Raw genomic sequence first — 14771 nt, 5'->3', positions numbered from 1 at the left:
CTTATTTGAGATCCCATAAAAACTGCCCAAGGGTCTCTCTCACTAAAGGCATACAGACTGACTCCTAAACTGATGGAAGTTTGTAAAGAGAAGGATTTTTCTCCTGAAGCGTAAGTGTCTGGGGGCCTATGAGGCATATGTTAAGGATTGGGTGTTTTTCTTTTAAGATATTAGTTTGTTACATTTATTGAATCGCTGGTGGTGGTGTGGTAATGTTTTTGCCATGTGGACGGGAGAAGTTTCTGCATGGCTGAGTGCCACTTGATCTCTCCCTTTCCATGTTTAAACTGTTCTTTATGGAATGTCTCATCTGTTCTCACCATGGGTGAATTCAGTTAGAGTGGGAATTAATTAGCTAGCTACTGGATTTGAAGAAATAAATGATTAGATACAGGGAGATGGGATGAGTAATCAGCGGCTGTCAGATTGTAAGTTTTGTGTCTGAATAGTTGTGAACTATATGTCTTGTTTTCTGATCTGTTTCATTGTGGGGTTGGTGGGTGGAACGATATAAACATTTTAAATGAAGAATGTGGCTTTTTGGATATTTAATGGGTGACAGGTATGCAGAGAATTGATAAAGCGGTTTTGTGATCCTACATAATGGCATCGGAATGTTTATACCAACATTTTAAATAAGTCAGAATTCTTTCATTTTCTTTAATTAGAAGAAGTTTTACATCTTAACTAAATTAAAGTCAGTAGCTTTGACTTCTTGTGGGACAGACAGTTCATTGGTAGTTTCCCATTTTGACTCCTAAAGAAATTCAGTTGCAAAGAATTTAAAAAGAAAAGCTAACTCCTGAACAATTCCTGTGTCTGGTAGTTCTAACTAAACTATGAGAAGTTGCATTCTTGCTGTTCTGAACCATTGTATGTGGAATACCCTGTAAGCCTTCTGCTTTTTTAATCTCTTTAGTTCAGTTTGCTTTTAAAATGAATTTTCCAAGAACTAGAGTATTTCTCTTTTCTGGCTATTTATTTTAAATATTTTAGATATAGATTATATAGCATAACTTACTATGACATTTACATTTTGTATCCGTGACATTTTGAAGTTACCTGATACAGAGAAAGAATAGTTTCTTTTGCCAAGAGTCTTATTTTCTGGTCTTATAGCTCAAACTCAGATGATTTTCAAAGTTATTCAAGTCACTCAACTTACGCTTAACTCTGTAAAACTCTAGTTGCTTTCCTTTTTCTAAAAAAAGTGCTAATGAAATAAAGATCCTAGAGAGGGTCTGTAATTAGGGAAGATGTATGAAATAGTCACTTTAACACTTCCTTCTGACCACCAGACTAACATATTTTTAACATGCTTCACAGATTGAAAAAGGGAAATATCACCTTTGAGCACATGTTTGAAGAAGTGCCGATTGTAATTAAAAATTCACATCTGATCAACGTCCTAATGTGGGAGCTTGAGAAAAAGTCAGCTGTAGCAGATAAACATGAATTGCTCAGTCTTGCTAGCAGGTAAGCGGTCCTGTCTAATGAAAGCCCCCCCCCCCTTTTTAAATCACTCTCTGCAAAAGATTCTTTTACTTAGACTTTAACCTGTGAAACAAGAAAAAAAAATTACTTCACATTTTGAGGCTCTTAAGATGTAGTGTTCACATGTAGTACTTGTCCAGCCCTGCTACAGTCCTAGGGAAAATGCCAAGCTTACTGATAAAGCGAGACAGTGTTTGAATTGTAGTATCTCCTGTTATTAAAAGAACCCTCTGCTATCTTTGCTGTGTCATTTTGATTTAGTAAATGCCCATAGGGGAGCGATTTTTAAATTTGTCTCAGCTTTATTTATTGTACACTATCCTTAGAGGCTTATGGTATTATATCTGGATATGTAATAATGCTTGAGAGAAAAACGAAAATTCTTCTTTGTTTTCCTGGTGGTACTTACTCTTGTTCAGATGTAGACTCTATTAGTAGTAAACTTTCTGTTTGAATTTTCAACTAAAATTAGAATTTCCTGAACCTGACCCTGGCTTTTCCTATCTTAGGCAGTGGTGACACAGTTTCCTCCATTGTGACTGCTTTTAGCTGTCCAATTGCTAAGGTATTATTTATTATATTGGTAAAATGTGGACTGATGTGTTCCAAAACAGATTATTTCCCTAATGGAATTAATGTTTCATTTTCCCTCACTTACTGCTTTTCACAGAAATATGAACAGAATCATGTGTGTAGCCCCTCTTAAATATCCTTTAAGCTTGATGTTAGTGATTGTTTTGTGGTAGGAGAGGGCTAACTGCGGACCTGTAGAAGATTCAATGGAGAGAGCAGGCAATCAGTCAGTATGTATTTGTTGAATGTCTGAGAATAGCAAGGTGCTCAGTTCGGAACATTTAGCTATTTATCAGTTTTTTTTATCAGATCTCTAGTTATCCCAGATAGAAGCTTGCACAGAAGAATACACAGACTTCGGAATCCTTCGATACAAGACAAGTGGGCTAAACCCAGAAGGACCAGCATACCCAGTGTTTTCCTTCTGCGCTGGGATGGGTAGGACTGTGGTTGAAGTGCTACCTTCTGTTGCGTGAATCCATCACAGAGGCCACTAGAAAGTCTGTCCAGGGGAAGGAGATGGAAACTGGATGGTAAACGGAGTGCTCAGTAATATAACCAGGTTGCAAGGCTGATTTGACACTAAAGAGTGTACTGTTTGACTGCAAACATAAATTCATAACAGCCCTTTAATTTGTCTCTTGTAGAAGGTCATATTTTTCTTTGTTGCTTTTGCAAACATGCTCAATGCACCTGTATTTAAAGCATTTGAGCTAAGAACCTTTTTCAGCATGCAAGGTTACAATTTGATATATTAAGTATATAGTTATATAATAATTTCAGATTTACTATGTGAAAGCTTTTGCTTACATAATTTATGTCTTCACCTTTTCCCAAGCTTCCTTTATTGAGCATACAAAACAAATATAGCCCTTCTCTGCTTTCCCATTACCAATGAGTTGGTCTGTAATGTCTGTTTGTCCAAAGCAGCATTTATAATAGCCAGGAAAATGTTCCTAGTTCGCTACAGCAACTAAAATCTAGACAGATATGTTTTATTACAGTTTTTATCTTCTGTATTTTATGTGAACTAGGAAGAGAAGCCCTTTGCTTTCCATTTGAAGTTATTTAAAGGGTAAATTGGTGTTCCCGTTGGGAGGAAAAAAAAAATAACCGTGAAACAGTGCTTATACTAATGGACTGTTACCTTGACCAACACTGATAATATTAATTTAAAAGACTGAAATGTAACCTTTGTACCTCTCAAATTTTAATTTCTAACATTAGTAGCATGATGATGGTAATCAGGCCATTTGCCATAAAATTTTTTTCTGAGAAACCACATCAGAAATCATTCTTAAGCGGCTCCTTAAATATTTCGCTTGGTCTTGCTATTCACAACTCATATGTGTATCCAAGCTCTTTGATTTACCTGATGAATTTGCTCTATGCTATGAGTAAAACATACTACATTCCTTTTCATTAAAAAATTCTAATTCTCAATTTTAATTTTGTTAGATGGAAGTTCTAGTAATGGTTACTTCATAACAGCCTTTATTAATTTTTAAAAATGTGTTTCACAGTCTTCAGCTTTTCACACATGAAAAAACAACTTTGTTTTTATTTTCTCTCTAAAAAAGTAAACTAAGGGTGGGCATCAGATATGAAGGATACTAAGGATGAGTTGATACTGCAGCCAGAGCAGACTTATCACTGCCTGTCTCGGCTCACATCTGTTTAAGTTGTCTGTTTTCAGTTGTTTCCTTGGCAATAAAAGAAAAGGGTATATTATTGAAGCTTCTGACAATAACTCCCTGTTTCAGTATTCTAGTTGAACTGGTACTGAAAAGGGCCCCGTAAAATTGCTCTTGGTAATGGACCTGATTTCCTGTGAATAACGTTATCTGTGAAATAGTTACGTGCTATTGTTAATTTCATTTGCCCTTCAAGGCCTGCCTCTACTGTGCAAATTTTCAAGTATTTCTTACTGGTTAGGTTTCTGAAGAGCATTACAGTAACAGAAATGCTATGAAATGTTTAAAGTCCACATACCTGTGCTTGTGGTCTTTCACTGTAATGAGGTACACCTGCAGCGCATCATGTTCGCACTTTACATTAAAGCTGGTGCTCCGCGTCTTTTGGTGGAAAGGGAAGGTGTATGCTAGCAGCAGCTTTCTCATTGCTAACAATCAGCGTAGTCAGCCTCCGAGATTTAAGGTCTGGGAAAGAATAATAGATCTGTTCTCTGCAGTGCCAGTAACTCTCCTTCGTGGCTTTCTCCAGTGTCACTGCTTTGATCATCCAGTTGAGGATTGGTGGTGATCTTTCCCTTCTGTGAAATTCTTTTGCCCTTAAGGACATAAATTACTTATTTAACAACTACCCATGTAGTTGATTACAATATTTCTTGTATCTAAATGACTCTGAGGGCCTCAGTTCTCCCACTGGGGAAAGTGAAGTGTCAGTGTCTCCCCTGGGGTGGCCTCTGGGCCTCTGCTTTTCTGCACACTCTTTCCTCAGACATCTCCAGTTCCTCTATAGAGGAACTGGTTCTTTTCTGTTACATTTATTGACTGTTGTTTCCCATTTTAAAATGTTTTTTGAAAATGCTTGGCTGTTGAGAAAAATTGATAGAATAATAATACAAGAAACACCCATAAACCTGTACCTGAATTCATCATTTGAATATGTTGCCATGTTTGCACCTGCTCTTTCTGTAGACAAAAATGTGCACTTTCTTTCCTGAGCCATTTGAAAGGAAATTGTGGACATGACACTTAACTCCTAAATACTTGAACATGCATCTTCCTAAGTAAGGACATTTAAACTTATTTAAGCCTCCCTCATCTTAAGAAAACAAAGATATAGAAAGAACACCTTTTGACCTCGAGCCATTGTTAACCATTTCCTCTCATCTTTTACTCCATTTTCTCCTTTTTTTTAGTCAAAAAAATAGAATTTTTAATAGAATTTTCTACATGTCTCTGTCCGTATTTACTCATTTCCCACTTATCCTCAACACTTACTGTTCCGCTTACTCTTCGTCATTGGAGCTCTTGCTGAAGTCGCAAAAAATGACTTTATCACGATATTGCTGGGAGTTACAGACTCTTAAGCAATTAATGTGTTGCTAACACCTTCCTGAAATATTTTCTTTGGAGGCTAGGATCCTACCACTGGGTTACTTCTGGTTTTCTTCTCGTTTTCCACAGTGAGATTTTTTTCTGCTCATCCCTAAATATCAGTGCTCCTTGGGTGTCTGTCTTTCCTCGTTTGATTTCATCTTATTCTTTGTGTTTTGCTACTTTATAAGTCAGCCTCATTATTTCTATTCCTGATTACTTTTCACAGTCTCCTAACTTCCTGCTTCTAACCTTTCCATCTTTATTGCAGCGATCTTGCTAATGCAGATTATATGGTCATATTATTCCTTTGCTTAAAATTTTTTGGCTGATTCCCCACTGTCCTTGAAATAGAATCCAAACTAAAGCCCTAGCTTCCAGGAGTCTTTTCGCTATGACCGTTTGCCTCTTCAGTTTTCCTGCTCTCTTTTTTTCCCATTCTTGTCCTTTTCCCAAGTTACTTGGAGTTCTTCACATGCATTGTGCTTTTCATGCCACTGTCTCCGAATGTGTTGCCTACACACAGTATCTGCAGTGTCCGTCTGCCCCCCCCAATCCTCCTTGTCTCCAGTTCCCATCTCCAGCTACTTCAGAAACTCAAAAGTTAGCTGTCGGATAATCTGGAACGTCTCGTCTGTTCCTACCAAACTATCTTTTATGCTTGCGTTCTCCCACCACTGTGTTGCATTCCTCTCTTCTCACCAGAATGTTTTGAGTGCAACAGTGTCTTATGTATAGTATCTTATAACAGAGTGACTGGAAAAGTAAGTATGTACTCTGTAATGTGTGTTGAAAGAATGCCTGTGAGAGGGCACAGTATTGTTAAATTACAATCCCGCAGTTATTTGGAAAGCAGTGTTACTATGTAACAGTGGGTCTGGACATTGGATTAACTATTGGGAAAAATTATTTTAATTCCTCACTTGCACCATCAGCTCAAGTTATGAATGAATTAAAATCAGACTACTAAGAAATTGGAGAAAAAGAAGTGAATACTAAATCTGGTTTCCAAAGCAGAAGAAATTTTAAAAAGTTAAAGTGATTCATGAAATTACAATGGAATAAGATAAATATGAAATAGAATGTAATTTGAAAAAAGCAGTTGATTCTTAGGTTTTAGGCCAAGTTGCTGGACCAACTACCAGACCTGGGATTAAAAGATAAATTTATCTACACACACACACACACACACACACACACACACACACCCACACACCCCACACCCCCCCCCCCAGACCTATGCTCTTTCTTTCTATTTAACTTTCTAATTTTCTTCAGGTTACAGTTGGAATCTGTATAGAATCCATGTTTTAACTGGATTTATTTTTATTCATTAACCAAACTGTTTAGCTGCTCAAGCCAGGAAACAGGGAGTCACCCTTGATTCCTGTCTCTCAGCTCTGCCCACTGTTCTCCATGCTCACTGCCACCGTGTCAGCCCAAGCCACCACTGTTTCTCTCTCTAATACCACAGTATGAAGAATACAGTTCAGTGGTTTTTTAATATATTCACAATACTCTGCAACTGTTACACTAATTCTGGAACATTTTCATCACCCAAACAGAAACCCTATGCCCCTAAGTGGTCCCTTCTCTCCCCATCCCTTTGTGGACACTGATTGCTCTCTGCCTCTGTGGGTTTGCCTCTTCTGGACGTTTCATGTAGATGGACCCAGACTGTAAGTGGCCTTTTGTGTCTGGCTTCTTTCACTTATATAGTGCCTTTAAGTTTCACTCATGCATCAGTACTTTATTCTTTCTATGGCTCAGTCGTTTTCTGTTGTATGGACGTATCACAATTTATTTATCCATTTGTCCTTTGATAGACATTTGGGTTTTTTCTACTTCCTGGTTCTTTTGACTAATATCAACACACATGCATAAATTTTTGTGTGAGTGTAAGTTTTCAGTTCTCTTGAGTATATACCTAGGAGTAGAATTGCTGGGTCGTGTGGTAACTCTGTTTAACTGTTTGAGGAACTGCCAAACGGTTTTCCACAGCGGCAGCACCATTTTACGTTCTCACCACCGTATATGAGTTTTCTGATTTCTCTGCCTTCTTGCCAGCATTCCGCAGTAGACTCTTGGTCATCTCCTAGTTTCTACTCTCCAGTGAATTCTCTGCAGAGCAACCAAGGTGATCATTTTAAAATTTAAGGCAAAATATGTGGCCAGAGCACCATTCACACTGGAGTGGCAGGGTCCCGTGCATGGTGGTGTTGGGGTGCTCTGTGGTGCAGCAGAGGCTTCCTGTATGTGCTTGTCTGACCCCGACCCTAACTCTGTGCGCCTGCCATGCCAGGCCTTTTCTTTTCATAGGTCTAGTTCTTGCCCATCTCAGGCCTTCAGCGCTTGTGCTTTCTTCCACCTAGAATACTTTTGCATGGCTGATTTCCTTTTTATCTTTTGCGTCCAGCCTGCCATCATTTTAGAGAGATATCCTGACCATGCTCTCTAAAGTGTCTCTCTGTCTGCCTCCTCCCCTCCTCCCCTCTCCCAGTCAGTTGTAAGCTCAGTGAAGACGGAGACCTTGAATGTCTCATTCACTGTCGTCTCTTTATTTGCTAACACTGAGGCTGGAACATAATAGGTGTTTAGTGAATACCTGTTTGAAATGCATGCATGAGTACTTTTGTCAACTAGTTACGTTTAGAGTACGTATGTGAGTGGTGGGCCTCACCGTGGTGGGATGTATTTGTGGGCATAAGTCAGTGAGTACGGCAGGCCTTGTGCTAAGCATTAGCATCACTTTATAAAGAAGATTTTGGTAAATGAGCTGCAATAGAAATTTCTGGAGAGGAAAAGAAGGGTGAATGATAGTACTTCAGATTCTAGGAAGGGCAGAGGAAAGGAACGCCCGCCGTCCCTTGGCTTTGCAGAGTCAATGCTGTTGTTACTCTTTTAGAACCTTGTACGTAGAGAAATCATGTGCTGGAAGTCTCAGCGTGGTTCTTCCTTTCGGTGGCTACCTATCTGAATGCTCCGGAGCACATTTGGGGAGGGCAGGGCTGGGCTGAGGAAAAGGGTTCAGGAGTACCGAGCTTAGGTTAAACCTGGTGGTTCAGCAAACACACATCGCAGATAGCCTGCTCAATATGTTTGACTGCTCCTGCTCTGACATATGTGTGCTCTGACAGTAAGAAATTGAACTGCTTTTGAGACACCCTTGTAGTTGCAGTTGTGGGTTCGATACGGAAAATTTAATGACAAGCTGACTCCCATTCTTTCTTCCACTTTGTTTTCTTGTGCCGTGTGCTCATTCTTTCAGCAAATGGCAGGTCAGTTTCCTGTCTAAGAACTGCGTAGAGCAGTGGCAGAGCTAAAACTTTTACAGTGTGACGTGGCAGTATACTTACTTTATATTTCAGCAATCATCTGGGGAAGAACCTTCAGTTGCTGATGGATAGAGTGGATGAAATGAGCCAAGACATAGTTAAATATAACACATATTTGCGGAACACGAGTAAACAGCAGCAGCAGAAACATCAGGTTGGTATCGTGGGAAAACTCAGCAAACAGGATTCATTTTTAAGTATGATGCTTCAAGTCACCTTCAAAATGACCTGAATTATCTTTGTTAAAGCCTTAACTCTTAGCTAGTAACTATCATATTTTAAAAGTTCATTCTTCATATAGTATGTTCCTGATGTACTGTTTACAGGTTGTACTTATAAATACCTGTCTTAAAGAGAACTGGCATGCGAAGCTCAGACTGAAATGCCAGTGTTATGCAAATAAGATACATTTATTGAGAAAATCAGAGGCAGAAAGAGTCAGGGTCACAGCTCATTTCCTTACTAACTATAATTGGTTTGCTAGTGGCTCATTGCAACATAGTTAGCAATCTTCAGTTCATTTAAAAACCTGAGCAATTGTGATTAAGAGCAAGCAATTTTGATAGGGAATAATAGACCAACTGCTGTGAAATAGATAGTATGATACAGATAAAAACCCTAGAGTTACCTGGATATTCTCATATGCACATCCATACTGCTACAGCCATTTAATCTTTTCTTTATTAGTGTTGCCTGAAGGCCACATGAATTTCCCGCTTCCTGGAGTATTGCTTTGGACTATATTGTTTTGAAAAGTTCTTAGTATTTGATTCATAAGTAAGTTGATTCCAGAATGCATATTCATGTGAGGTGTTTGACTTCTCCACATTCATTAAAATGTACTGTAAGTGTTGGTAACTATAGGATTCTAAGCACACCTAGGTGGGTCTCAGAATATTACATTACTTTTTTTTTTAATATCACTGCTCATATATTCAGTGAAATTTAAAATACTTTGTTTCTACCATACGTAGAATTTAAAAAACACATATAAAGCTGTAAAGTACCTCTTTTTAACTGAGAAGATGGTGATGAAGATGATGATAGTGAAAATCTCTCATAATCTGGGGAGGAGAAAAATCCAGCTTGACTTGATTCTCCAGCTGACTCCTCCTGTAGGTGAAGGACTCAACATGGAGGATCAAATTGAAAATCTGTCACCCATGAGACAGCTGATTCTGGAGACCAATCTTAAGAGCTATTTTGTAGAATTCTAATATGTCTTAAAAAATTTGCATTTGGCATTTATTTTTACTTAGTAGCACCATTCATAGCCCTTTTTAGATTTGTCTCACTTCTGCTCTCAGACCCTGTGATGAGTGTAGAAGTCTTTGCAAGTTACTCCCCTTCTTTAGGAAAACAGGGACTGCAGACTTCGGCTAGCCTACTCTGGTTTCTCCCTACCTTTCCAGGCTGTGTGTGGGATATTATTTTCTTTGCTATTGTAAGCAGGCTACAACATTAGCATCTTGACTGTAATTTGAACTGAAAGTTTATAATAGATCTATACCTTTATATACACCCCTGCCTTCTCTGCAGAGGGTCATGGGAATCCAGAGTTTGAAAGTTTCTGAAACATTATGTGAGCTAATATTCATTATTAGCTGCAGAGCTAAAAGCACAGATGATTATCTGTTATTAAGAATAGTAATAGTATTTACTGTTATAATAGTAATGGTAATGGTGATGTTATAATAGTAACATCATCAGTATTACTATTATTTTTAGTACAGGTAAAGTTGAAAAAATTCCCCAGTATGGTATTTCATTACTTAGTAGTTAAAGACGAATCGTACTTGTAGTGCAGTTACCTACCCCTTTGTAATGGTACAGTTACTCCTTTTTACTCACTAATCTTGAACTTCTTTGCTTTTAACCCCCTATTTCTCACATAACCAGTTTTGTTTTTCCAAATCATTAGTTACAGACTCTTAGAGCTCAGAGTGACACTCAAGTTTACAGCAAGGAAATTTTCTTTGACTGTAGCCATATTTAGCCTCAACTAAGGTTGCCATTTATAAAACCGAGGTTGGAATTCAGAGCAATAGGGTTTTGCTGATTGCAGAGGTAAGGGAGGTCTTTTTTAGTCTCAGGCAGAGAAAAATAACCGCATCATTTCTCCTCTGAACTTTAGTATCAGCAGCGTCGCCAGCAGGAGAATATGCAGCGCCAGAGTCGAGGGGAACCCCCGCTCCCTGAGGAGGATCTGTCCAAACTCTTCAAACCGCACCAGCCCCCTGCCAGGATGGATTCTCTGCTCATTGCAGGTGCTGTTAGCCAGTGCGCGGCGAGGCTGGTTTTCTTTATTCTTTAGGAAGCAGAAGACACTGAGAGGTTCACAAACAGAATAATACATCATAAAAGCTAGCGTATTTAAAATGATTGAATTATGGATTTGAATCCAGCACCTGTAATTTCTGAAATTTAACAATTTGTCAGTCTTTGTTGTTTCTGAGGTCCTTTTGGTGCTTTACTCTGTGTTTATCTAAACGCTTGTGAGGTGGCATTATATGAACTTTCTAAAATGGGAAGGTTTTATGTGAGTCATCTTTCATGGAAACCAAGAAAAAAAATGTTTATAACCTCATAATGCAAAAAATCATTTAGCTCAAACCCCTTACTTTTGATGTTCTAGTCTAGCACTCAGCCCATGTCTGTATGTGGGTGTTTGACTTGAACTGGATTTTTTGATTTGAAGAAGTATTTCCCTAACTGTTCATTGCCCCAGAAGACACCATTAAGTGCACTAAAAATAGTGGACTCTTGTCTCGTAATTCATAAATATATAAACATTTGTTTTAAAAGGTGCCATCTGTGCCTGTAAGCTTTACTCCCTCCATACCTACATTTCATAAATACAGCACATTTCTAATTTCTGGGGAAAAAAAAACAGAAAAAAAGTACAGATACTTAGGCTTGTATTATAGCAATATGAATGTAACTCTGGATGGACTTTCTCTGGGGATTCCTGACATTTAACGCTGCCTTCAAGGGGTAGAGGTCTTGTTTCCTATGCTGGGACTTGATTTTGGCTACATAACAATTCATGCTCTTGTTTAGCTGCACTGCCGTATTTCTTTATACATGTTGTTAAATACTGCTTGATTCCATCAGCCAGTTGTCTGTGAGAGATTTCTTAGAATGAAAAATCCGAATCAAAGAAAAGCTGATCTTCTGCGATTTCTCAATTCCATTGATACATTTTTAGTGTGGGAGGAAATTCCAAACTCCTTCAAACTTTCTGGTACACACATACATTAAATTTGGGAAACTGAGATACATTACTTACTTAAGGTCCAGATCAAGCAGAAATGTATTTCTTACACTTTCAAAAAAAAAAAAATGAAACTGTTGCATCAGATTAGATCATTAGTTTTAAGACTTAAAAAGCAGTGATGGGGCCCTTTCCTCACATGGACTCCCTGCTCCTGCTCTGTCTCGGCTCCGGGGTTGTGCCGGAAGGCTATTAATATTTCCAGAGCACAGACTGTGCTAGTGTACTGGTTAATAGCTGGGTCAGGTTAGTTTGCAGTTCTGTGATTTGGTATCTCTTCCTACCTGGCTAAGAAGAACCAAGGCTGTTTTTTCATTTGTCTTAGTACAGTGTTGGTCCGATCTGCACAGTCAGTACAGCTAATATGAGCTTACCTGTTGAAAATCTTTTAAAAAGTTGTAGTTTTTCTTTATTCTCCATGTAATCAAGAGTGAAAGGTAGCTTATATTCAAAACAACTTATATTCTTCATTATCCTTTATGAACAAATAGAATTGATTCTTACAAACTCTTGTTTCAAAACATAACAAAGTAAAATTCTGGTGATTCTATATTATGCTGATTTTCTCGTTTGACTAGTGTTCTAGGTCATTTTACAATTTTCTGGAATGTTGTAACTGTCTTTCTCTTTGCCAAATGCACAGGTCAGATTAATACTTACTGCCAGAACATCAAGGAGTTCACTGCTCAAAACTTAGGCAAACTCTTCATGGCCCAGGCTCTTCAAGAATACAACAATTAAGAAAAGGAAGTTTCCAGAAAAGGAGTTAATATGGACTCTTGAGATCACATTGGAGCAACTCTCGGAAGAAACACACTGCTCACTGAAAAGTATTTCCAGCAAATAATAAAATAAAAATAAAACAGTCTCGACTGCTTGCTCATTTGCTTTTAGACATATTCTATCTAGCTTCATATTTTTGTTTTGCTTATAACTGTGCATTTCCAAAGATAAAGCAGGCCTGACCAGAAGCTTCAGCAGCCTCAGACCTGCAGGCTCCGTCACCTTTCTTACCTCTGTGGTGCCACGTTTCAGCCATAGCCCATGCTGCCTGTCCTGACGCCTGACCTGGAGGCCCGGGCACCTACTGTGAATTCTAGTGCATCATCGCCCCCGAATGAGCGCCCCTGGAAGCCCCGGCTTCCTGTGCCTGCCCTGGCACTGCTCGTCCCCAGGCCTGGAGTCGCTCTGCATGCTTCCCATGAATCTGCCTTTTCATTTCTGCAGGTGAAGTTCGCCCGATCCCCATGCTCATAGGCCAGTCATTTGGCACAAGAATTTAAAAAAAAAAAAAGTCATTTCACCGAAGGACCATATTTTTATTTTGTATGAAAATGAAATTCATTCTGTGTATATTTTTTGTGTGTGTGTGTTGAGGACTTCATGTTTATTTTTTTTCATACCATGAAATACGATTCTGCTAATAGCAAGTTTTATGAGTGGGGAAAGAAGAATTGGGAGACCAGTACTACATTGGGGGAAAAAAAAGACTATTTTAATAATTTTGTATTCGAAAGAAAATAAAAAATCTTGCCATTTGTATAACATCACAATCAGTGGGATTTACCAGCCGGTGGAGGTGTGCCAATGAGACTCTTACTTGGTGATTTTCATCTGGAAGACATGGCCCTAGGACGATGATCACAAGGAATGCATAACAGGTAAGAAGTGTTGAGAAACCCTTTTTTCCCAACATTACTGTTTTGATAGTAGCCCTGGGGCTCTGGGATCAGGCAGCTGGATTGCAGCTTAGCTCTTCCCTTCAGTGTGTCCTCACGTTGCTCAGCGTCCCTGTGCCTCACTCTCCTCACCCAGAAGAGATGGGAAGAGGTGAAAAAGGGCACTCTAGGCTCTCCATTCAGGATACTGGCTTGTTAGCAGGTTTTTGCTTTTAAAAAGGTCTGGCACTTGGACGTTCTAGAGTTCAGTTATTTGCTCACGTGTAATAAATTTTCCTAGGGTACGTGGACTTACTGGCCGAAGGATATATAAAACTCTTAAGGCTTTTTAGTTCTATTGCCAAATTGTCTTCAAGAAAGATGATACAGATTTGCATTCCCACCCACGTTAATTCCGTATTTGAGTGAACACATATTTGAGTGTGACTGTTCGGCAGGTGGATGTATTGATAAACAAAGGTAGTCGTGGTCTCTGCCCTTGTGGATGGTACACTCTCTTGGTTTGCTTTCCTGTATCCTTAATGCCTAGATTTGGAATTGTGGAGTTAAACAGAGCACCCTTGAAGTGTCAATGAGCAAACTAAAAGGAAAATCAGTTCAGTCACAACCTACTGTTTTCCTTATGGTGTGTGATTAATTTAACAAGATTCAATTATATTTTTAAAGGTGATTCTTAAATTTGATATGAATGTCTAGATGCCCATAACTCAGTAATATGAGAATAGACACTTAGATTTCAGTAGTTTTTGAATTAGAAATTACTGTAGTGGGAAAAACTGTTTAGGAAAACATGTCAGTGGAATGAAGTCTCCACAGTATGTAGCGTTAGGGAATAGCTTCTGTTCGGCATTTGAGTTGGGTGCTATATTCTGACATTTTTCAGGAACAAATAACGTGTGGTTCATTTTCTATAAATATTTGCAGTTTCTTGAAGTTGAAATGAGTTAAGCTCATAAACTGAGTACCAGGTCTAATAAATCATTCACTTACCCAAGAACAAAAAAAACAGAAAAGGCTAGCATGTTAATCTAATGGGATATTTAAAGTTAAAAACCAAGAAAAGTAAAGTGTATTTGATGTTAACCCCATAATCATCGACAGTGCTCTATAAGGTTCTAGAAAACAGCATTATTAATTGAAAATACCTGAGAGAATGAATCTTTAGCCTGCCCAAAATACTTTATTCATTTAGTACGGAGGTAAAGTAAAAGAACTTTTGTCTCCATTTTTGGAAGCTTGGAAATAGAGATTTGGTTACCTAATGTTAACCTCATTAGTGGAGCTCAGTGTGATTTCTCACAGCATCTAAATATTTAAATTTTAGCCTTCCAAAATATTACTAGACAGTGTGTTT

At 38.4% G+C, this 14771-nt stretch overlaps 1 protein-coding gene across 1 annotated transcript in view; it reads left to right on the top strand.

Annotated features, from left to right (window-relative positions):
• Positions 1–12605, top strand: part of EIF3H (eukaryotic translation initiation factor 3 subunit H) — an 80409-nt gene extending 67804 nt beyond the window's left edge. Inside the window, exons 4-8 of the mRNA XM_031691266.2 lie at positions 11–110; positions 1327–1476; positions 8498–8618; positions 10599–10731; positions 12382–12605. Coding sequence (XP_031547126.1) covers positions 11–110; positions 1327–1476; positions 8498–8618; positions 10599–10731; positions 12382–12479 — 602 coding nt within the window. The 3' untranslated portion in view covers positions 12480–12605. The remainder of the gene's footprint in view (positions 1–10; positions 111–1326; positions 1477–8497; positions 8619–10598; positions 10732–12381) is intronic.
• The last annotated feature ends 2166 nt before the right edge of the window (positions 12606–14771 follow it).

This window comes from Vicugna pacos, chromosome 25, assembly GCF_048564905.1.
Source record: "Vicugna pacos chromosome 25, VicPac4, whole genome shotgun sequence".
In the NCBI taxonomy this organism is placed as follows: domain Eukaryota; kingdom Metazoa; phylum Chordata; class Mammalia; order Artiodactyla; family Camelidae; genus Vicugna; species Vicugna pacos.
Note: the sequence above shows the minus strand (reverse complement) of the source record. Positions and strands in the feature narration are given on the sequence as shown.